Raw genomic sequence first — 23,239 nt, 5'->3', positions numbered from 1 at the left:
AACGATGATGACCTGTTGCCCCCTTACAGCAACGAATGCCGGTCTTCATGATGCTACAGGTGCAGTTGTTGTAATAGGATTCCCGAGTGTATTTCGCTGAAAAAGAAAATGATTTAGGATGGTTGCAATCCCTGGCAATTATGAATTGTGATCACTTACCCTTTTTTTGGTTAAGATCTTTGAGGGTAAGGTGGTGGAAATGGCTTAAGCCGGGGGAAACAATCCCGCTCATTGTCTGAGTACCCGCACCCCAGGCACCTATCTTTCAATAAATGCCTTCTTTGTTGTGACCGCGCGAGAAATCTTTCAATTTGACGTGGAATAACATAAAACTTCACTCAAGCTTACTGTATCTTTTCCGCGCCTGACGAAAATTTGACTCGCAATGTCCTCTGGGAATGGCTTGTGGCTTCCAGGCCTCTTGAGACCCCTCGTCTTGCAAATCCAAGCACGATAAACCTATTTGCAGATTGACAAATCTGAAGCAATAATGAAAGTTCGAGTTGCAGATGATCTTCCGATTGTGCCCCTTGGCAGTAGTAAGATACAGGGAAAGATTTTAGTTTCCCTTGAAGACGGAGTGGGATGTGCAATGTACGAATTTTACACTCAAGCTGGCGACGAGGTCACGCTCATCGCATTTCACCGTAATCACAATCACATATACTACTGTGTTGAAGGTATGAGTAAACATTTCCATGCAACGAATGACTATCGCCCCTATGACAAATTATATCAGTAGAGTGAAGACCTGGTCAAATGAAACCCTTAGCTTTCACACGCACACAAAAAAACCGAGATAAAACCCAAATTACTATATATCTACATAAGAGAATCATGCCACCGTGCCCTGCGTGTCAGAGCCTTCCTGAATTATTGATAGAATTATACCGCAAGACAGAAAACAGCATATTTGACTTCTTTAGTTAGCTGGTGCTAAGTATCTTCGTAGTAAAAATTGTGGCCGCCATCTTTGAATTAAATGGCAGCGAAAGACAGGGGAGAGAAGAAAATACGTACTAAGGGGGTAGTCATCGGTCAAGAATAAGAAGAGGCGTAGGTGTGGGGGAGTGAAGATTTTCGCCCTTTCCCCGGCCCCTACCCCCTACCCCCACCGTCCACTCTAACTCCAAATCAAACATGGCCCGTCGGATAAACAATTGCGAGCTTATATCGTTAGCTCGCTCTAATAAGACGCCTGTACTGTCACGGGTCGATAGAAGTCCATGGAGTATTATTAGTGTGGTAAATTTGTAGTATTTGCGTCTATCATACACTCGAAGTTTTGTTTGATTTAGAGACTAGATACAAGCAGTTACCTTTAATCTTTGATTATTGTGAGGAGCACTACTAATGGTCAATGGGTGCCAGAATACGAAGTCTAGAGAGTCGAAACTCGAGAATTCAGGTTAAGAAAGCCAGGGGTCTGTTATTCAGTCACGCAAGCAGCGCGTTAGCCGTCTTGAATTAAAATTAGATAGATGGAGCAAATTAAGTAATTGGACACCACTAATTGTCTTTCTTTTGTTTTTGTTATTTGGTTAGCATCGGCAACTTGTTGAGGTGACCAAAAATTCAACACTGATCATCGCACATTCTCGAATTAGTGATTCCTTCTATTAAAAACCGTTAAGAATATGCCTCCCACTTAAACCAAAATCTAAACAAGCACCCCTTTCCCTACCCCCAGTTCTTTTAAAGTGAATTATCCCGTTTGCCGAACTATTTGGGTGCAAAATTGCGGAAAAAAGAGAAGGTTATTCCTTGGTTACGATTTGGGGATAATTAAACAGCGCCTCCGCGCGATTGAGCTCCTTTCTAATCACTGAAATAAGCGCCTTATCCACCATTTCAAAGACTCGAACGTTCCTGAGAAATGTCTACTTTTTAAATTCTAATTTACAATAACAGGGCAACGAAAAGCACAAAATTTAAAATGATATTGCACTGTAAAAGAAGTATTGAATACAGACAGAAAGTGGAGCAACAAAATAATTGCACTTAACGATCCAAACTTTTCTTTTCCTAGTGGAAAGGGAGGGGTCATAAAAGTAAACTTAAATGGTTTCGTTTGCGTTATTTTCATCTTTCGTATATGCCCTTTGCGATCGAAAACTAGAAGCCAGCATACTAAAAAATTAAATGTTGGTAGACAAAAAAAAGACTTTATTCGAAGGGTTTAACGTGGAATACGAGCGGACAATTGGTTCATTACTGATATTTTACCGAGCCTCGAAGGGACTCGGAAAAATACCACGCAACTCGTCAAACATCCACTCATGTTGAGCAAGGTATCTTCAAGACGTAAAGAACTTTCATGTTTAAGAGATCCTCGCAGCTAAGAACACTACTGAACTAGTAGTTGAAAATAGGACCTGAAAAAAATTCAGGCCCGTACGGGATTTAAACCCATGACCTCTGCGATACCGGTGCAGCGCGCTACCAACTGAGCTAACAAGCCAACTGGAATATATATTATTATACAAATATATACAAATATATGAACTTCATATAACTGAAATCATCATTCATCACTTGGATGGTTTATTTGGACTCAACATATTGACCAGCTCCCAGTTGGCTTGTTAGCTCAGTTGGTGGAGCGCTGCATCGGTATCGCAGAGGTCATGGGTTCAAATCCCGTACGGGCCTGAATTTTTTCAGGTCCTATTTTCAACTACTAGTTCAGTAGTGTTCTTGGCTGCGAGGATCTCTTAAACTCGTTTCTTCACCGCAGTGCAAATAAATATGAATTTCATATATCTAAAATCACAACTTTCATGTTGCTAAACACCTCATCCATTTTAACAGGGCGATGTGTCATACACGACGGTGCAACCAAACAGCTGCCTTTCACCGCTGACCATCTCCTTGCTCTCACATCTGACAAAAACGTTCACATTCGTATTCAGGAGCCAGTGAGAATGGTTGCTGTTTCCGTCCCACATGACACAAGCGTATCTCCCCCACCTTTGCTAATGAAGAGCCTGGACGAAGTAACTGATTCAGATCGCAATGTTCCCTTTGAAGATGGATTAAGTCGAAGGTTTCTTGCCGCCCCTGATGGCTACAACATCTCAGTTCACAACACGTTTTGTTCGAGTAGTTTTAGCAAGCATCTCCAATATCTAAATAACAAAGAATTAGTCTATGTTATCAAAGGTCAAGGTGAATACGTATGGGAAAACGGGCAATGTCGACACGATTTTGACTCTGAAAAGCATCATGGGACTATGTTTCTTGTAGGAAACAACGCCCACAAGATGACAATCGGCGCTAGAGATACCATTGCTATCTGCCTGTTCTATCCACCACTCATGGGAAACGAACGGCTGAAAACTGGTAAAGAGGGTGGTTCCTCTTATTAGCTCCATGCTCTTTTCATACCTGCTAGCTAGTGTAGGCCTCAAGGGTTGATACGGTTTTAGCAACACACTTTTGTGAAACATTAGTATCATATTTGCCATTATTTAACTTTGAAAGTGAAAATCGGGCTCTCGCGAATTATTCGGTAGGATTTCGGTAATTATTTGAAGTTCCCTGGCATTTTCCAAATATTTTTTAAAGGTTGCACAATCACGCAAGTCTTTAGGATGTCCTTGCTACAGGAATTGGACCACGTATATGCTAAGGAATGAGAAAGGTTTTCTGATGCGTTTATTTCGTAAATTAACCTATAGTTAATCATTAATCAAGTGGTAGTGTTGCCTTGAAGTCTGTTGAAGGCGAAATAAAATTTCTATACGATTACCTTGGACGGAATAGGAGGTCAGTTGTCGATAAACCGATCCAGCAGTGATGTTTATTATTCTTCGAGGCCTCTTGGTACGATAAATGACATGTTCTTTCACTTTGTGGTAATCGTCACCCTTTGCTACAATGTGCGACTAGTATTTGACAAAGTGCAATGTTTTATTTTTTTTTAATTACAAAATGTGACGTGTTATTCAGCTTTTTTTTTATTGTTATTAAAAAAAAAAAAATTACTGTATGTTAGCGTGAGGAGTTGTATGTTCTACTACAAGACCTGAAGTTGTTTACAATTTGTTAAGAAAGCTAAAAACGAACAAAGCTACTGGACTAGACAATACTCCTGCACGCTTGCCTAAGGACGGAGTTCCGGTTATTTCGGAGTGCTTGACTCGCATAATTAACCTTTCCTATTTCTCTGGAGTGATACCAGCCGGCTGGAAGACTTCAAGAGTTGTGCCGTTATTCAAGTGCGGTAACAGGGAAGAAATGGATAAATGTCGTGTGTGACGAGACCAAACAACGGCTGCGAAAGAGACAACAATCAGCGTGGTACCGATGCATTTCATTTTTGCTTAGAAGTATTGACATTAGCGACAATAGACCGCAAAATACCTGTGCGAGTTCAGATAAAATTTGTCTTTTTTTCTGTTAAGGTGAAGTAACGCGATATTTTCGTTATTTTGAAAGTTATGCTTTTTCCTGTTACAGAAATGAGAACATTAGGCACATAGTATACCATCTCAACTCACCGGGCCAAAAAGAATAAATCTTGCATGCTATGCATGCCTATGTTTTAAAATGGTCGCACTTTGTAGTAACACGTGTATTAAAATACAAACTGTGACAAGTATTACATAGTGATTAGGATAACACCTAAGCTGCGTTTTCACGGCGAGTAAACTGCTCTAATTCCTGTTGCTTCCTCTCTCAAGAGACCACAATGAGTCTGATCCAGCCGCTCGAGTAAGTTAAAGAGTTGCCGAACATTTCGGTGTCAAGCTATTAAGTGTGCGTGCATGAATCTAAGTGCCGGTCATGACCGCATCTGTCGATCCCTTCCCCTGTATTACAACAAGGAAACAACTCCTTGCTCGTCAGTCAGTCTGTCCAAATTGTTCTCTCTGTAAAATTGCTCAATGACAATTACCCCTGAATCTGATCAACGGAACACACTCATAGTTTTGGGCAACTTCTTTAAGACACTGCCTAGCTCATACGTACCTGGAAACTGATCTTAATAATATTTTTAGAGCTATAAGAGCACGTCCTGTCATTTTCATTAAGTGTACGTGCATGTATCGACGTGCCGGTCACGACCCCATCTGTCAATCCCTTCCCCTGTATTACAACAAGGAAACAACTCCTTGCTCGTCAGTCAGTCAGTCCAAATTGTTCTCTCTCTCTTGACTCCATTCGATTTATACAATTACCAATGAATCTGATCAACGGGACACACTCAAAGTTTTGAGCAACTTCGTCAGTTATGACACTGTCTAACCCATACTTACCTTAAAACTGAGAAGATTATTAAAATAATCCTCTCAAAGCAGCAAGAGCACGTCCCGTCATTTTCTACCCTTATTTGGCGTCATTTTCAACTGCTACGTGATCTTCAAGCCTGGGACCAAATATTTCAAAAACATAAATTCGACGTTTCGTAGTGTAAAAAGTGTTCATCGCCTGTTATTGATACAACGAAGAGAAGTCGTATCTTCTGGAAGTCTCAGTAAGAATTTTCTTACGTTCGGAAGGCTGCAGTTTCATATTGAGCAATAGACGGTATTTAGTGGTATCAAACTCATGTGTATATATATAAAGACTGTGATGTTCGTTGCCATCTTAAAAGTTGTTATCATTAACTGCCGGGATTTTCCTATCATGAAAGCCTTTTCAAAGGAGAATCGCGACCTGTTCTTTGCTGCGTGCCTAGTTCTCAGGGAGCATTCAGTTTCGGGCTTACCTTACTAATAAATCAGGTGACACGGCGCTTTTAGGTGTGATTTTATTTCCTAATATAACAAAGAAGCTAACGTCTTCCGCCATTCTTCTTGTTCATATCTAACTTACCCATCAACAATTTACTATACCCAGAGGGCACTTAGAGAAATTTCAGTTCGGTACCCTAGTCTTTTTAGATCTTGTAATTCATAGATGTTACGGAAGTATTCATTTGAGCCTTCTTACGAAAAGTAATCCTCGTAGATCTAACAATATAAAAAGTTGGTTATCTTGAGTAACTAAAGCTGAACATTATTGACAGAGTACGCTGACGATGAAAGCTCACCTGCTAGTAATATTTACAGTTGCCTATTTGCAAGCTGTCGAACCCTCTCAAAAGGTACGTAACAACAACGAATATTGGAGCTACCTATCTCAATCTGCACTTTGGAAAAATCTTTCTGATACGCCTGAATCTGTTTGACTTCTTTGCGTCTTTCATAGACTTGCCTATCAGACGGCATACCTGGTATTCCAGGAACTCCAGGCATACCAGGCCCTCACGGTCGTGACGGGGTAAAGGGAGAACGAGGAGAACAGGGCCCTAAAGGGGAAGCTGGTATCGCCGCAACTTGGAAACAGTGCGTCTGGAGGGGAAACGATGATCGGGATTATGGATTAATCAAAGTAAGCCAAAAGGCACATTTTGATTCTAAACTTGGATTGCATGTTTCTCTGGGCGACGGTACAAAATAAGTAAGGAAGCCCGCGAGTTTAGAAGAGAGTAAATACACCGCCATTTGGTTCGTTTATATTCCTATGCGATCATGCAATAATCTCTGGAAAGTTAATTGCGGTTAAAAGAGAGTAAATGTGGGCTTCCCCACCTCACGTTAGCCTCTGAATGGGTGTCAGCTGGCTAGCAACTGTAGCCAGCTCGTAGCAATTCAGTCTAGCACAGTCAGAGGTATTGACGAACCGTTCTTATCGTAATGTACCTCTTCTCCTAAAATAACTTTTATTAATCTATCCTATCCAAATTTACAGGACTGCATTTTTCAAAAGACAAAGAAAGACACTTCTTTACGCGTTTTCTATAGCGGTGCTCTCCGAATCTTTAAATGCACAATTTGCTGCAAACGTTGGTACTTCACCTTTAATGGGGCTGAATGCAGTGGCCCTATGCCAATTGATGGTCTCATTTATATGCATCGAGCAAGCAATTTAGAGCCACTTCGTGTGCGTCATATTGAAGGCTACTGTGAGAACATCCCACAAGGAACTGTGCGCGTGGGGATCAACGTGGGAGACTGTAGCGGTTATGGGAATGCAGATGCTCATTCTGGCTGGAACTCAGTGTCCAGGATCGTGATAGAAGAAGTTTCGGCACCTCAGAAATAAATACAATTTAATGTGGCTGGATGTGGCCCACGTTTATAACAAGCCAAAAAGCTTTGTGGTAATGCACCAGTAGGCTACTTGAATGTCGTAGTTTAATGCTGTCAACTAATTGATAAAGTTTTCAACAAATAAATCATGAAAGTGTCATTTGTCAATGTTCAGGTTTGTTTATTGTCTAAAGAAGTTGAATTGTCTTTGGAGTTGTCGCGTGGATGACCTACACTGTTTGGTGATAATAGTTATACTCACTCATGCGCGTCACATACGAAATAACGTGCGAGCAAATGTCACGAGAGTGATCAAGGAAAACCCAGAGGAAATTGGCATCTGCACGGAAGTTTTTTCCATTTCGGGCTCAGAACTTTCAATTGTTCGTTCCTTGAGTCAAGAGATCAAAATTTTCTTCACACTATTCAACATTGCCTATGCAATCGGAAGGAAACGCAAAGTATACAGAAAAATGAAAAAATACGTGTCATTCGACGGAAGAAAAATGAACTTCCGAGATAACTACTTCAAGACAGGTGTCCGAAAAAAATGTTAGTTACAAAACCCCTACTTGCGTGTGATTAATTATGAACCAACGGAATATAATTTCCTAAGCCCAAAATATGCAAAATGCAACAGAAAACCTATCATGACACAAAGAAAGCACACAACATAAGACTTTTTAACATAGACTACAAACACTGCATTTTGTTGCTATAGAAACGAACAACGCTTTACTTTGTTGTTAGAAACGAAAAACACTTTTAGAGTCGTTACTCAAACCATATGATCGATTTCTGTGTGGTCAAAGTCCTGTTGGAAGCCAACCCCTCTTTAGGACAAAGTTTCTCAAGTTTACGAAACGTCCGTGAGAACGAAACGAGTAAACACCGAATGCACAATGCTTTTAGAGTCGTCACTCGAACGTATTTCTATTCTGTTTATCTTCATGGTGTAAACCGCTACTACAGGACCTCCTCAAATACGGAATAAAATTAAACGACTCGGAAATGGTAAGGTAGAAAAAACTTCCAACGAGTCAGAGGAATCTCCATGACCAGCCAGACAGGGCTAATAAATGGCACCTAGATGTCCTTGTAGGTTCGGGTCGTGATAAAGTTGCAACAGTTTAGTGTGCGCCGTCAGAGGAATTGAGGAAACTCATTACAAAAGAAGAGAGATCGAGGTAACCAATAATGTCAGCGACATACTGCTGTACTCTTGAAAATAACACTATTGGAATTCCAATTCCAGAACCATTTAAAAGATTCAGGGTCTATTCTTTACTTTTAAGTGGTGGCTGAAATTTTTGGTACAAGAAATCTATATGCAGCGGTCATTTCCAGGCAGAAATAATCCAGAGGATCAGAGAACGTTTAATTAAAGACTAGTAAACACACTTTCTAGTATAGCCCATGCTCGAACCGAGAGAGTTCAAAGTAGGTCTGGTAGATCTGAAAGAATGGGAGATGTGGATTAACTCAGTACTAAAGGCTACGAGGGCTTGGTTCTAGCTCAACACTTGGAAAAGAAAGCTCTTCAAAAGGGATAATTGCCTAATGTACTGGGTGCAAATTGAATTCCCACTGTTCTATATGTGTAGAAAGGATTATCTATTTGGCTCCATTCTCTCAGTGTGTGGTACAAGCCAAAAGCTCACTGTAATGAACTCGTGAACCGAGCAGTCTTGAACCTACTGCAATACTAGAGCACGTTCGAAAGGGACATGAAACCTGTGTCATAATGATGTGGAAATCCAAACCAAAACCATCCAATGGTATCATTAGAAAGCTTACGAATCGACGACTACTTTTACGACGACGACGTCTGCTCAGCGGAAACGCCCTAATACGCATGCGCAAAAGGTGTTACGCAAGATTGAATAGACCTTCAGATCCGACTACTACTACGAGTACGAGAACGAGATTTCCAATGTGCACCTACTACGCATGCTCGATAGCGAAAGCATGTCACACAAAGTCGTTCTGTCTTCAAAAATCTCGTCGCCGTCCTGTTGAGAACTACGAGATTTTCAAGAGAACTCGTTCCCCAAGTACGACTGAGTTCAGGCGGGTTAAAAGGTTAGTCTTTATAGCTGTTTTTACAAGTTTCAAGCGACTCATACAAGTACAAATTCTACATTAAACAGCGACTAACAAATTGTTATGTTTGCACGTTAGAAATTGCTTTTCAAAAACTACACTTCAAGTTCAAAGTCATGCTCCTTCTTTTATTCTTTCGATTAAAATAAGCTTAAGTAAATCAGTTTTAGCCCAACAAGTTGTATTTTTCGGTCCAAGCGTTAAAACCAGAAGTTAAGTTAAAGTTAAGCTTAATACATACCGTGTTTTCCAGTTTCAGAGCTACATGACGATACGTCGAGAGAGCTGTTTATTTGGAAAATCGAGCACGAAAAAATGCTTCTCACTGAAGTAATCACCACTGAACCATACCAGTTTAAGGCTGGGACCAAAGAAAGAGGGTCAGCTTGGACAGAAATTGCAGAGCGTTTGGCTGGTTGTGGATTAAAGGTGACACAAAGATCAGTACGAGAAAAATTTGACAAATTGATGAAAGATTTCCTAAAGAAGGAAAGCGAAGAGAAAAACAAAGTGGAGTAGATGTAGAGTACGGGATTGCAGGATTTGAAGAACTGAGAGAAGGCGAGGAACAAAAGCAGAAGAAAGAGAAAGCCTCATGAAACAACTACACAAAAACTCCTCTGGAAAGTATGTACATCCTCATTTATTAAACAGCAATACACTCAAAAGTAGATGACATTACATCTGGAGCTTTTGTTGCTGTCTGTAAGACACATATTTTTCTTTTGTGAGTGATAACGCATACAAGCCACAAATTTTGTACATCATAACATAGTAGTGTAATAGTCTGCTGAAGCAGATATCAGGTTAAATTGTACTAGTTCCAACAATAACACTTGCATTTCCACTGCAATTTTCCCGACCACTTTAAAAATGACGCGAGCAAGTTTTCAAGTTGCAACAACAAATATCAGAAACAGCACAACTCAAACTCACTAGAATTATTTCAGCACCTCAACCTATAAATCAATACAGCTGAAGTGCAGGTAACACCTAAATGAGATGAGGTTAGTACTTTTTATTGTACCTTTTCCATATTTGCATTCTCAGGCTGCATCCAGGGCTGGTTCAAGCTTTGTAAAATATACCCATAGTTATCAAAGATGTGGCTTGAAACTTCCGAGATAATCTCGCTCAGGTACAGATCTCCCAAACCTTGAAATTAAGTCGCTCATTCTGCACGGGTATGCAAATCTTCGTAAAAGAATGCACAAACCTTTCATGCCAGTTGCCACAGTCCCGTTTCTACAAACAAATGTATCAGGAATGGCCAGAACTTTTACTAACAGTGGTAATTCAGCAAGTCCAAAATTCAGCTTTGCATTCTTCGTCCGTGACGCGAGTCAAGTCAAAGCGATCGTACGACAAGTAGGGAAAGGACGGATTTTTCTTTTTTACCGTTTCGAAAAGCATCGAAAACTCGACTTCATCGATGACATCCTCCATGAACATAAATGCCAGAGCATCTTGTGTGGTTTGTCTGCTAAACATTTCCACAACTGACAAAATGTTGCCACTTCGTACTCACAACAAGTACTGAAACATTTTTGTTGCGAGCTGACGACGGCGACGACGGTGTCTACAACAGCTCAGCCCTAGGCCTCCCGCGCGCAAAAGGCGTACTCGCACTCATACTCGTACTCGTAGTCGGATCTGAAGTTCTCTAATGTCGTCTCTAGGCCGGCGACGACTGCTGAAAGAGTGTCGTCGAAGGAAGTCGTCTTCAGAGTTTTGCGACTTGGGTTTGTTGAGGCCTTTTTCTTGGCGCTTTTACGTCTTTTCGCTTTAGAATTCTTTTCAGTTAGCTTACATGAAAAATTAATAAAGGGGTAAGTTTCTAAAGAAACTGTGGTGCTGCGTCGGTGGGAGAGTATAGCAGGTAATTTAGAGTTAACAACTGGGTTGAAAACGTAAACTAGCCACCGTAAAGGGTAAAAAAGCTGACGTTTCGAGCGTTAGCCCTTCGTCAGAGCGATTAGATTGATCTAATCGCTCTGACGAAGGGCTAACGCTCGAAACGTCAGCTTTTTTACCCTTTACGGTGGCTAATTTACGTTTTCAACCCAGTTGTTAACACTAAATGACCAGCTTACATGATAACCTAAGATGTTTTTTTCTTTTTGGGTCTTTTCTTTCACAGTTGGAGACGTGAGAAATGGCAGACGATGAACCTTGAGAAGAAACTTTGCCTCATTATCACAAGATAGAAATGGTGACGTCATCACGATACAGATCCTGCTGTAACAGTAAAACCTGCAGCCAGAAAAGTACCCAAATATCAGCCTACATAATCGGCAAATCTACTTCACATACTAGACCCCTTCCAACAGATCACAGCTTGGATCGCGGGCTGGATATTGCACTCCAATCTAACATCAAATGCAAACGAGTCAAAGGAGATATTTTGCCAGACACTAGTCCTCTTACAGCAATAAATGACAAGTTAGTTATCACAGCAAAGATCTCTCCAAAAAAAATCCCTCCAAGTTCACTGCAGTAAAATGGAACGATCATATCAAAACCATACGTCAAACGTCTACAGATCCAGCTGTTACGGTAAAAAAAAAAAAAAAAAAGCGTTCTAAGAGACTAGCTTAAACCCTACTCTTCAACCTTAGACCTCGTCCAGATAAAAGCAAGAGTCACTCCAGGAGAAAGCAGCTCGAAGCGGAGGAAGGCTATGGAACTTCAATCTATTGTATTATGTGGTGCTATCTTTCATTCGGTACACGCACGGTATACACACGTCTTTGATACATGTTAATATACAGAAAGACATATCAAAAGGATTGGTGAGATTGGAAGAATAACAAAAGCAAAGAAAAGGGTAGTTTTTCTAAAGATCATTTCTTTTAGCTTGGATTTAATAGTAAGTAAGTTTTATCGTTCATTGTATTTTTATTTTTTAACGGAATTTTAAGTACAAAACAATTTGAGTAGTTTCACGCTTGAAATTTTATCCACAAAACTTTCGTCCTTTACGGCTTTGGTAAACTCATTATAATTTAAAGAATCGAATAACGTCAGCGTTCGCCCCGTTACAGAAGTTAACGGAGATAATGTGCCAGAAGTTACTCCCCCATCACCAAAAAATGACAAGGACAAAACAGTTCTCATTAATGAGAACCCTCCAGAACCTGCTGTAGAGGTAGATCTCAGAGATCTACGCTGACCGCAAGAAACTAATCTTGGACCCTGGAGGATGGCTTAGTGACAGAAGTGGAGGCTACACAAAACCTCTTGAAAATGAAGTTTTCCCAAATTGATGGCTTGGAAGATCCAATCATAATGGCACACACTGGGTGTGTATCAGCACGCACCCTATTAGTGTCGCTAGTCTCTAACAGCCTGTTATTAAAGCCCAAAAACAAAGTTGTTCAGCATGCTTGTACAATGTTGCTTCACAGTATAAAGTCAGCGAAAGTCTTAAATGAGAAATTCCAAAAACAACAAAGTTCAAACGATTTTGCACTCTTTGCAATTTCCTTCGAAAAAACCTTGTGCTGTGGTAAAAAAAAACACCTGTTTACGGTTATTTCTTCTCTCGAACATTTCAATATTTAGCCACAAAATAATCTTGATACTTAAGATCATTCATCCTATCATAAAAAAATTTGCCTCTGATTGCTTCGTCAACTTGAATGTGTGATTTAATATAGCTTGTGATTTGTAGAATTTAGGTTGAGAGACGTTTTTGAAGCAACATCCATAATGAATTATCTTCCAAAATGGAATGTTTCAATAACTTTCTTCATTTCTCTTTGATGCATCATCTGGCGTTTCTGGGACACAATTGAAGGAAGCAGGTGGAAAGAAAAAAATTATCAATTTTCATTCAGTTCAGTTTTTGATTATGAGTAACATTTTATGTTTTCACATGCCAGACGATGGTCCAGCTGAAGATGGCCACGAAAAGAAATGAAATCTACTGAAACAAAAGTGACTTTTTGAGAAACTTGCACACTTAATTGGTAAGTACGTCTCAGCTTGTAATTCTGATGATAACAGTCTGCTGACAGAGTTAATTGAAATGTCAGTCCCTCTACAGGAATGTACTTTTCATATGACCCGACAGAGATAACTGAAAAGATGTATTTGTGCTTGGCGTTTGAGGACACACCGGCATGCGCAGTCAATTAGAAATTAACTCGTCATGGGTCAACTGAACATGTTTTTGTTGAGCGGATTTTTGATACGAGCAGAGAAAAGAGGAGTCTGCAAATTTTTTTAAGCTGTATTATTTTAAGCTATATTAATTTTAACCATACATTAATACGTAATAAATTTTTAGATGCTTATTCTTGACAATTTTTGTTCTATTTCAAGTAGAACAAATACAGGGGAAAGAAATGCTGCTGGAGACAAAGAAGAAGCTACCGCAAACCTGCTCCTAATTTCTGCAGTAATTTCAGGTAAATCCTGGCATGATGAAAGTTTCCATAAACTGTTTGTAACTGTGAGCTGATAACTGATCTCAAAAAATTCACATTCATTATATATTTTCCCCAATTTTTTTAATTTAACTACCGCGCCTACTCTACTTAGTGCTTGTAAGCTAAGGAAGCAATAATAACTTAAACTGTAGACATGTAGCAAATCAGGTATATCTTTAATTTTTACAACTTTTGTTTTATTTTAAGCAGAACATTGGAATGAAAGCAGAATTGATGAGGGAAATGCTACTGGAACAAACAACGTAAAATTCAAAACTGATTGTCGCTTTGTGGGCTGATGATTGATTGGACAAATGTTTTAACCAAATATATATTATTTAAAACTATATTTTAAACTAATAACTATTGTTATGATAGATCAGTTTGAAGGGATGAATATCGTTACGAAAGATAGTTGATTTCAGCAGCAACTTATGAAATATCTAAACTAGAGCCTGTAAATCCAGACCATGCAGCTGTAGACGGACATTATTCGGAAGATCTCTGCCAAATAGAAAGAGCAAGGCCACTTGGTGTGTAGTATGGATTTGCACCACACGGTGTGGTGTAAACTGAACCTAAAAGGGTCAAAAGACACCGCATAAACTAGAGGAGAAGAGCACATGAGTAAAGAACGTTGTGGGAGGCAGTTGGTCATCTCCTACCCCCTTCCCCCAAAGCAAGATCCACTGAAGCAGAAGATAAGTCTTACTGGGCTATCCGCGCATTTGAAGTTGAGCAATTGACTCACAGCTTCAGTTGTTGTGATATTTGCAAAGAAAGGCACCTAGAATGTAAAGGTTCAGGAAACTTATACCCAATGGAAGAGAGAAAAGAAAGAACTTTGGTCAGATGAAAACCTCGATCCTGATAAGGCTGATATCCTTCGTGTGAGAAAGCAAGGCAAAGATGATCCTCGCAAGGACTTAGGGTCAGAGGGTCACACGTTTAAAGGACCTCTCCGTTGGCTAAAAGACATTGATTCTGCCTATGTAGATAATGTTATTGATTTTTAAGAAAAAAGTACCGGACTGGTGTGTCGTGCGATTAGCGCGCGCGCTGAGACATTTAAATTTGGCCAGTTCGTAAGCAAGTTACGTGTACGATTTCTCGCGTGTTTTTTAATTTCAGTTTTAGTCGCATTTTGGAGGTTTTTATTTTAAAGTTTGTATTTTAAGCTGTTACCGTTTTACCGTCTTTTTACCGATTAAACGTGCCTGCTTTTAAAGGAGATTCGTTATCGCTTCCGAACACTGATGATGGGCGCATTTGGGAACAGTCTGAAAGCTGTGAGTAGCCATATTTACGAAACTATTGAGATTTCAGAAACTGAACACATCAACGACCACGGCCCTGCGCCACAGCGACCAGATGCAAGTAAAACAGATAACGATGATTCAACCATTTCTGGAGTCAGTCCTCCTAAGCCACGAGTTAATGCACAAGCCCGTGGTGAGGCTGATATTAATAAAATTGTGTCTGAGTTTAGGGATTGTGAAACAGAGGAAAAAGGCCCAACAAACTGGTGCACGATCAGTAATACCTTAGCAAACCATTATCTCTACACCAATGTCTGAATTCACCAATCCTTACTTTTTCACTCTTTCATTTTGCTCGTTCCTCTATCAGAAGGGTAACTTTCACATAAATCGCAAAGGAACAAGTTCTACACTCTGTGAATGGACATATCATTTGCTATGGTATTAAGGAAGAAGGTTTGCTCGACAAAAAGTCTGGAAATTTGTAGTTCACAAGTGATAATGAGTAAGTGAGCCCTGAAGAGCAAGTACTTTGTTGATCAGCAATTAGCAGACCCACACATGTGTGGTAGTGTACAGTAGTGGCAGCAGAGATGCAGAGCGCATGGAGCCTTGGTCGACAATGGTCGCCATGGACAGAAAGCGACACTAATGAGACAAGGACTCCATTAAATACTCTAAATTTAACTGAGATCAATCACCAATTATATACGATTTTTTTAACCTCAAATCAGTTTGAGAAGGAGCAAAGATCAAATGACCTTAACGTTAGTTCTGATCGCTGAATTTGTGAAGCGTGCAAATGCCTTCTTTATTGTTCCAGCGAGTGATGAATCCTCACAAGCTATTTTTTCCTCGCATTAAAGATTGGAATAACACATCAAAATAACCCATTCTTCTGTGCTACAATTTGCATATGATAGACTTTAATGATGTTTAACGAATAATTTATTTAAGGTGTCAATGATATCAACTTTACATATTGAGAGACCATCTCTTTTTTGAGGGAAACAATGCCACACAAAGCAAAGGTAAGGCAATGAATAATAATGCAACATACAATTCATCTAAACACGTTTTTCGAATAGCCTATCAAAAGATGCATATGCGTCAGATGAGTGTGAAGCATTAGTCTGCAAATGTCCCCTTGTATTTGAGATGAATTACACATTTCATTCCTATGATTTAAATAGAAGTTATTCGGTATCTTTTAGTGAACTGACCAATTTTATCTCAATTTCATTTGCACCTTGTAAGTTTCACCATCTGTTTTAAAACCACAAGTAAATACAGTAACTAATATTGTTTTTGTTATTATCAATGTCATTACTATTATCTATTGTCAACACTATGAATATCAATCCGTGACTACAACCCACACAACGATGAATGTTACCAAATATCATGGGGCTGACACCAGTGTTTCAAAGGAAAAATCTAAACTACAGTGTTATTTCCCCTGTTGTAAAAGCTTGCTTCAAGGAAATTACAAAGTCCTTCTAAACTGCAAAAGAAAGAAGTGAAATACATTTCAAAAGTCAAATTGTCTGTGTAGGGAAGGAGAAGACCTGGTGACTCTCAAAACCATCATACTCGTTTAACTACATGCAACTAATTTACACAGTCAATTTCTACAGGGTTGCAAGAACATAGTGAGTGCTTTATTATGGCTTGCTACCAGATTTTAATTCAAGATGAAAGGTCGCCATCGTAGTTGTGCTGGTGACTAGAGTCATTCTCCGTTGTTATTACATTCCTTGTGTATTGAAGGCTGTTCTCGTTGCTTTACATGTCCGGCCCAGACAAGAAAAGAGAGAAAGTTAGACCTCAGATTTTTTAAGTGGTAAATTTAGATTGCCATTTAGGTAATCATAAGTTAATACCAAACATTTTTCTTTTGAAATCTCACAGACATTTTAAGCAGTAAATGTAGATTGCCATTTACGTAATTATTAGTTCCTACTATATATTTTTCTTTTTAAATCTATATTTGAATTATGTACGTAGAAAAATAATAAAAAGATCCTGTAAATGGAAGGGAGAGACTTTTATTTATTAATAGTTGTAATTTTGTAATAACTTTTCTAATAATTTCCATTTCACTAATGAGCTGTTCAAGTTAATGCTCAAGTTTTTTTTATTATGAAACCCTACGCTAAATGTAAGTTAGCAATGTCACCAAGGTAACCCTGTTACATGCAACATTCCAAGATAAAAGGCATATCCACTCTTGGCCATGTGATATCAGTATGTTTTTTTTTTTCAATGCAAGGAGCGCATTGCTTTGCACTATTTGTTAGACAATGAAAGGAAAGAAAATCAGACCAGGAAAAAAAATTATTGTTGTGGGTTGTCACCAGGAAGGGACCCCTACAGGACAATACAAATGCAATCCTGAACCTTCCTTCTGACGATACAGCGGCCATGTTAAGCAAGTCTTACAAACCTGAAACAAAGGGGACCAACATGCAACCAGTAAGGATCTCCAAAGGCCTGTAATGTAGAAATGTTACCTGTCTCACCGACTGGTGAGGATCTCATAAGTCTGTAATGAAGACAAGTCACCCAACTCACCCATTCATTTTGGGTTCATAGACAACCTTTTTTATGATAACTTACCAAAGGGGCACAAATATTCTGAAACACTAGCGGAAAAGCTTAACAATGTGCTAGAAAACCAGTAGACATGTTTTTCTAATCAGGAAGTTATGCACAGCATGACTTTAAACTCGAAGTTTACAGTAGCAACCCCACGTGTAGGCCTGGTTGTTCAATAGACAGGTTAAACAACCTCAGGTTAGGGCTCACCAAACGCTATATTTCTTGACCGCAGGTTTGTTAACTTGGCTAAACTCATATTAGCCACAGCTAAACTGAGGTTAGAAACCCACAACTTACCGAGATGCCGTCAAGAATTGCAGCGACATCGACTGGGTGTGCATTCCGTGTACCGCTCAAGTTCGTGATTTGTCTTTTGAACCTGCCGTCGAGAGCACGCAGCAGGATAGCTGGGAAGATGTTGGACGGAAAGACCAGTCCTTAAGAACTGTAGAAAGACTAATCAAGCCATCGCAAAGAAAGAGACACGTCATCGGCACCGAGAAGAAAATAGAATTGGGCTGGAGAAGATGTAGTCGACGACACGAAATGGCCAGGAACAGTGACATGTTGCGGAACCATTTTTCCCCGCGCTGGTGCGTTTAAGTACCACGTAGAAAAAAAACACGTGAACTGTCGTCGATATCGTCTTGGGACGGATTAGCAAGTTTTTGGTATACTGTTACCATTGCAGGCAAGTCATAAGCAATACAGTGGCTTCCCCACACTGTTTCAGTCACAGCAAAACAGCATTTCAGCACATCAGAAATGTCCATTTAGACAGAAAAACTTGAGGAAAAACCTTTCTCAAATGCCAAAGTAAGTTAAAAACAGTGTCATCGATCAAAAATTGAAGTACATGTATAAAGAAAAATCCTAGATATCGTAAACACTGTTAGAGCCAAGCCAGGGACTACAGCCAGAGTCTACAAAAAAGTGGAAAACTTTTCATGGTCAAGAAAAGACGGAGTTAAAAAAACTTACAAAGAAACAGAAGAAAACTGGTGGAAGGTCTGCCACAAAGATGCCATCAACATTAATTGCATAACAGGCCCCCAAGCTTATTTTGTCAAAAAGTTGCCTTTTAGTATCTTTTTCAGTCATTAGTCACTTTGAACCATTTAGTTGAAACAAAATGTGGGGATTGTATTTATAGCCCTGAAGAAAGCCTGCCCAGAACAAAGTTTCCATAAATCTAAGTCTAAAAATGTTAAATAGAGAAATCTAATTTGTGTATTATAATTGAAGATATGTTTTGTGGACATGTGAACAAATTAATGCACTTTTTGATCATTTATATGCATGAATGTCACCATAATATATGATATTAAACAATGTAATAACATATAATTATAAGATATAATTAATCAAAAATGATTGTGCAATAAAGTTTTGTGAGCTACTTTAATTAAATAAACATCAAGTGATTGACTCATATCAGACCATGTGTAATGTACACTCTTTTTCCAGTGAAAATTTCTCATCATCTCTCACCATCTTGGAAGTGTTTTCAGCACCATGAGGTGGATGAAATATAATGCATTATACATTATTGCAAATTTTCTTAATCAAATACACTACAAGAGCATAATAGTGCAATATCAAATACACATAAAAGTGATTTAAGAAATGTAAAAACAAAGAATCCATAGACTGAAAATAAAGAAAAAAAGAGAGAGTGTTGTTCTCTAAGGAAGTTATTGCTTGTCAGGTGCAACATCTCTTTCAAAACAATTAGCCAATCCAACGTCCTCCTCTGGAAACCAGATAGTAAATTGTGGGTGAGACAAACAAGTAAACAATGCTTTCCTGATTATTAAATTCTTGTTTGACAATGCCCCAAAGAGTGTTTTGATGGCATAGCATTTTAGGAAAATATCAACTCAGAGTTTTAAAGCTGTGTTGTTGGTTGTAAGAAAAAAGAAACAATATCCAACTAGAAGTCCATGTATACAATGCAATTTTTTACAGGTGGTTCAATGCAAAAACAAGATTTGTATTTTTAGAAGTTACATGCTGCTCTGCAAACTTACATGTAATTAGGTTACAGGTGGTTCAATGCAAAAACAAGATTTGTGCTTTTAGAAGTTACATGCTGCTCTGCAAACTTACATGTAATTAGCCTTGTATACAAGGAGGACCCCATAAAGCATCAACCAACAAAATTATATAGTAAATCAAGATACTAAAATGCACAGTCAGCCAAAGGGGTTTCATTTCCTTAGGTCTTGGGATTAAGTGATCATGCCCATGATTTATGGTATTGTGAATAATAAGGTCAATTACCCCTCTAAAATTCTCTTGTGCAGTAGTTACACAAAACTGGATGAAGAAGTCTTTAGGAACAACCTAGTTACTGCACCATGGTATGTTATGGACATACTTGAATCTCTTGAAGAAAACTGTGATTATTGTTCTTGTCAACTACATTACTGATGAACACATCCAGTAAAAAAAAAGTGTGTGCCATCTAAAGATGTCCTTTTCATGACCAAGAACTGGAAGAAAGCAATCAGGGACAAGAGAAAGGCAGCAAAAACACATGCAAACAACAGTACTGAGGAGACTGGGAAATGAAAAGGAAGACCGGAAATGCAGCTTCAAAACAATGACACACTGCCATTAAAAAATTTCTTAACATAAAATCTGAGGAGTTGAACTCTAAACCACAGGGATTCTTCAAAATGTTCGAACCTCTTCTGGCAAACAGAAATGGATCCTTTGGTAGCAATTGTATGTTATTGAATGTGAATGGAACTGTGGCTAAAGACCAAAACGTAGTTGTCAAAGAATTTGCTGGTTATTTTTCTACCTTGGCTAACAATATTGGTGATGAATCCAGCTTATCTCCAACAGAACACAATTTTACAGCCCCTCCAAGTGTAACAAACATTGAAAACAACTGGCCCACTACTGATATGTTCACATTTACAGAGATCTCTTATGGCGAAACTGCTAAAGCCTTAGATGGTCTTAATCCCTCAAAGTCCACTTGTCCTGACTTAATACCACCAAGAATCTTAAAGCTAGCCGCAAAGGAACTTGCACTCTCACCAACAAAAATCTTTAATCTATCAATAACATCTGGGTGTTATCCCAAGAGATGGAAGAGAGGGGATGGGGTACCTATTTTTAAGAAAGATGCCAAAATGGAGAAGGACTATTGGCCCGTGATAGTGTTAAATGCTATAAACAAAAATCTTTCAACAGTTGCTAAGCAAGCGAGTGGTAACCAAAGTGGATTCGCATCTTTCCCAAAACATGTCAGCCTACAGAAAGGGTCACCACTGTCAGAGGACCTCAATGAAACTCATAGAAGATTGGAGACTGGCCATTGACAATGGAAAGTTTGTGGGAGTCATCCCTACTGACACTGGCAAAGCATTTGAGTTTCTCCTTCTATTGCACATGGTCAGGAAACTACAAGCCTATAATTTCTCTGATGAGTCACTGTGTCTCTTAAGATCATATTTCCAAGACTAGTAAGGAAGGGTTAAGCTTGCAACAGTCAACAGCTCTTGGCACAATATAAGAAAAGGCTGCCCTCAAGGGTCATGTTTCAGACCATTGCTGTGGAACATGTTTCAGAATGACTTAAGTTATAGTATTAAGAACAGTGATTTTTCTACATAAAAAAATGGCAACCTTTCAATCAGCTGATTGAAAAATTGCCACCCTGTTAAACAATGAGGCTAAGATTGTATCCAACTGGTATAAAAATAATTTCCTGCTGGCAAACAAAGACAAATTCTAGGAAATGTCTCCAGCAAAAAAGCAAAGAATACACAAGAGGCACAGATTGTCATTGACAATGAAGAAATTAAATGCACAGGTACATTAACGCCATTAGGAGTCCATATAGATATTAAACTTAGCTTTGGTGCACACATTCAAGAAGTCTATCAGAAAGCTAATTGCAAAATTGGTGTCCTCTTGAGAATGAAAAACCTAATTCCTGAAAAGAAGAAATTACATCTGCTTAAAGAGGTAATTCTCCCTTAGCTAAATTACCACTCACTTGTTTTGCTATTCCTTAGAGCATCCGATCAGCAGAAACTAGAGAGGATAAAGGAAAAAGGGATTGAGAGTGGTTTTCAATTACATTGCATCAACATACAAAAACCTGTTAAAGAAAGCAGGATTACCTACAATGCATAATAGACAACTGCATGACCTGATGGTGTTGATGTTCAATGTTAAAAATGGACTATCTCCAAAGTACATCCTTGAATTATTCCAACAAAGGAGAGTAATTACAATTTACCAGCATCAGACCTTGTTATACCAATATATAATACAGTAACCTATGGAAAACATTCTATCAGATGTCTAGGGCCTTATTTATGGTGCAAATTACCGGGAAATGTACAACACAGTGCGACTTGAACAGTTTTAAAAGACAAATTAAGAAAATGGACCTGGAAAGTTTTTCGCTCGAGAGATGTCCCACTAGCAGTTTTTTTTTTTTTGTCATTCTTAAAATATAATCCTACAACTCTTAACATTGTACATAAACACAAAACTCTATATTTCTATTACTTATAATATTTCTGTATTAGGTTTTTTCTGTTTTAATTCACACACATCTAAGAGTATATCTGTTATCTATGTTACGGTGTTCCCAATTAGCAACAACATACTTAAGTTACATGACAATTGGATTAAGTTTATTATTATTATTATTATTATTATTATTATTATTATTATTATTATTATTATTATTATTATTATTATCATCATCAACATTAGGTTCTTCTGACAGGTTTGCCCATTAAAAAATACATGAATACAAACATGTCCGATGCTCACCCAAGTGTAAAAATTATCTAAATATAAATCAACATGTAGATTACTTGCTATAAAATTTTCCATAAAGTTTAGGTACCTGGTTAGCTTAAGCAGCACGCCATTTGCAAAGGGGAAAATTCTTGCCATGCCCTTTCACCCCCACACATTAAGTTTTTGGATCCGAAAATCCTCAAATTGAATAATATGATTCGTAAAAAACTGTAATTCCACATTTCAAATAGAAGGAGAATCATTTATAAAGCTAGATATCAAATAAAGATATCAATCCTTGATAAATTTAAAACAAAACTAGCGCAGTGCTGGTTCCCGCCGTTGTGTGCCTTGCACTTCAGCGTCATTTCTCTGCTCTCAAGAAGCGGTTTAAACGAGAATGCAGCGGTGTAAAAGGAATAGAAACGAGATACACACTTTCTGAAGTAATTAAAGTGGTGTTGGAGCGCACAAAACAACTCAAACTTACCTAAATGAAGGAAGAAAGCAGAGTCTGATGCTCCGTGAGATGACAGGTAAACGAATTGCCGCAAAATACTGACGACGGCCCTATTCTCGGCCCAGTTGTTCAAAGGCCAATTAGCTCTAACCCAGGGTTAAATTTTAATCCAGCTTTCTTTATTTCTTTGTTCAAAAGTCTTTTTGGGAAAATTTTTACTATTCTTTTCAGAACATCCAATGATCAAATTGCAAGCAAAAAGATTTGAACTGAATTTTCTCTTAAAGTTTTCAGACCTGAAATCAAATTTCACACTAACCCTGGGTTACCTTAACCCAGCTATGAACAACCGGGGCCTGGTCAAGTAAGCATACACCATTTATACTGCGCTAGTACCCAGGGTCCCTCTCCTTTCAGAGCACAAATGCCACATGATTATTCTTGGGCAACTATCGGGGAATGGTTTAGGGAGATTTTTAGGGGCTTCATGCAATACTGCCACAGCTAACGATAGGGAGTCAATCGATC

At 38.7% G+C, this 23,239-nt stretch overlaps 2 protein-coding genes, 2 long non-coding RNA genes and 1 pseudogene across 7 annotated transcripts; 4 read left to right on the top strand and 1 right to left on the bottom strand.

The window, feature by feature from the left end:
• Positions 1-390: 390 nt before the first annotated feature.
• Positions 391-3,999, top strand: LOC113665976 (uncharacterized). The gene is made up of 2 exons (XM_027181720.2): positions 391-680; positions 2,812-3,999. Exons 1-2 carry the CDS (start codon positions 491-493, stop codon positions 3,366-3,368), a joined length of 747 nt encoding a protein of 248 aa, XP_027037521.2. The 5' UTR covers positions 391-490; the 3' UTR covers positions 3,369-3,999.
• LOC113665903 (uncharacterized) lies at positions 3,000-23,062 on the bottom strand. Of its 2 annotated transcripts, none has more exons than XR_016184816.1 (3): positions 22,742-22,877; positions 21,491-21,528; positions 3,000-3,128 (listed from the first exon to the last, which is right to left on the bottom strand). It is a non-coding gene; the product is annotated as an uncharacterized LOC113665903 (long non-coding RNA). The 2 variants fall into 2 exon arrangements; XR_016184817.1 differs by lacking the exon at positions 3,000-3,128 and adding an exon at positions 9,803-11,435 and having other exon boundaries at positions 22,742-23,062.
• On the top strand, positions 5,127-7,239 carry LOC149047904 (collagen triple helix repeat-containing protein 1-like). Of its 3 annotated transcripts, none has more exons than XM_089199801.1 (4): positions 5,127-5,479; positions 6,014-6,091; positions 6,196-6,378; positions 6,739-7,239. In XM_089199801.1, exons 2-4 carry the CDS (start codon positions 6,026-6,028, stop codon positions 7,090-7,092), a joined length of 603 nt encoding a protein of 200 aa, XP_089055927.1. In that variant the 5' UTR covers positions 5,127-5,479; positions 6,014-6,025; the 3' UTR covers positions 7,093-7,239. The 3 variants fall into 3 exon arrangements, with proteins under 3 accessions (XP_089055927.1, XP_089055926.1, XP_089055928.1); XM_089199800.1 differs by having other exon boundaries at positions 5,311-5,532; XM_089199802.1 differs by having other exon boundaries at positions 5,382-5,542.
• On the top strand, positions 12,537-13,944 carry LOC149047903 (uncharacterized). Its single transcript, XR_016184815.1, has 3 exons — positions 12,537-13,153; positions 13,512-13,594; positions 13,823-13,944. It is a non-coding gene; the product is annotated as an uncharacterized LOC149047903 (long non-coding RNA).
• On the top strand, positions 14,086-15,274 carry LOC149047902 (uncharacterized; annotated as a pseudogene).
• Positions 23,063-23,239: the final 177 nt, after the last annotated feature.

Source organism: Pocillopora damicornis, chromosome 3, assembly GCF_964200805.1.
Source record: "Pocillopora damicornis chromosome 3, jaPocDami1.2, whole genome shotgun sequence".
NCBI classification, from domain to species: domain Eukaryota; kingdom Metazoa; phylum Cnidaria; class Anthozoa; order Scleractinia; family Pocilloporidae; genus Pocillopora; species Pocillopora damicornis.
Note: the sequence above shows the minus strand (reverse complement) of the source record. Positions and strands in the feature narration are given on the sequence as shown.

Excerpts from the sequence above, each read along its gene's own strand:
- LOC149047904 (XM_089199801.1), top strand. The coding sequence starts at position 6,026 with ATGAAAGCTCACCTGCTAGTAATATTTACAGTTGCCTATTTGCAAGCT. Across the intron at positions 6,092-6,195 it reads CTGTCGAACCCTCTCAAAAG|ACTTGCCTATCAGACGGCAT; the intron begins GTACGTAACAAC and ends CGTCTTTCATAG. Across the intron at positions 6,379-6,738 it reads GGGATTATGGATTAATCAAA|GACTGCATTTTTCAAAAGAC; the intron begins GTAAGCCAAAAG and ends CCAAATTTACAG.
- LOC113665976 (XM_027181720.2), top strand. The coding sequence starts at position 491 with ATGAAAGTTCGAGTTGCAGATGATCTTCCGATTGTGCCCCTTGGCAGT. Across the intron at positions 681-2,811 it reads CATATACTACTGTGTTGAAG|GGCGATGTGTCATACACGAC; the intron begins GTATGAGTAAAC and ends CCATTTTAACAG.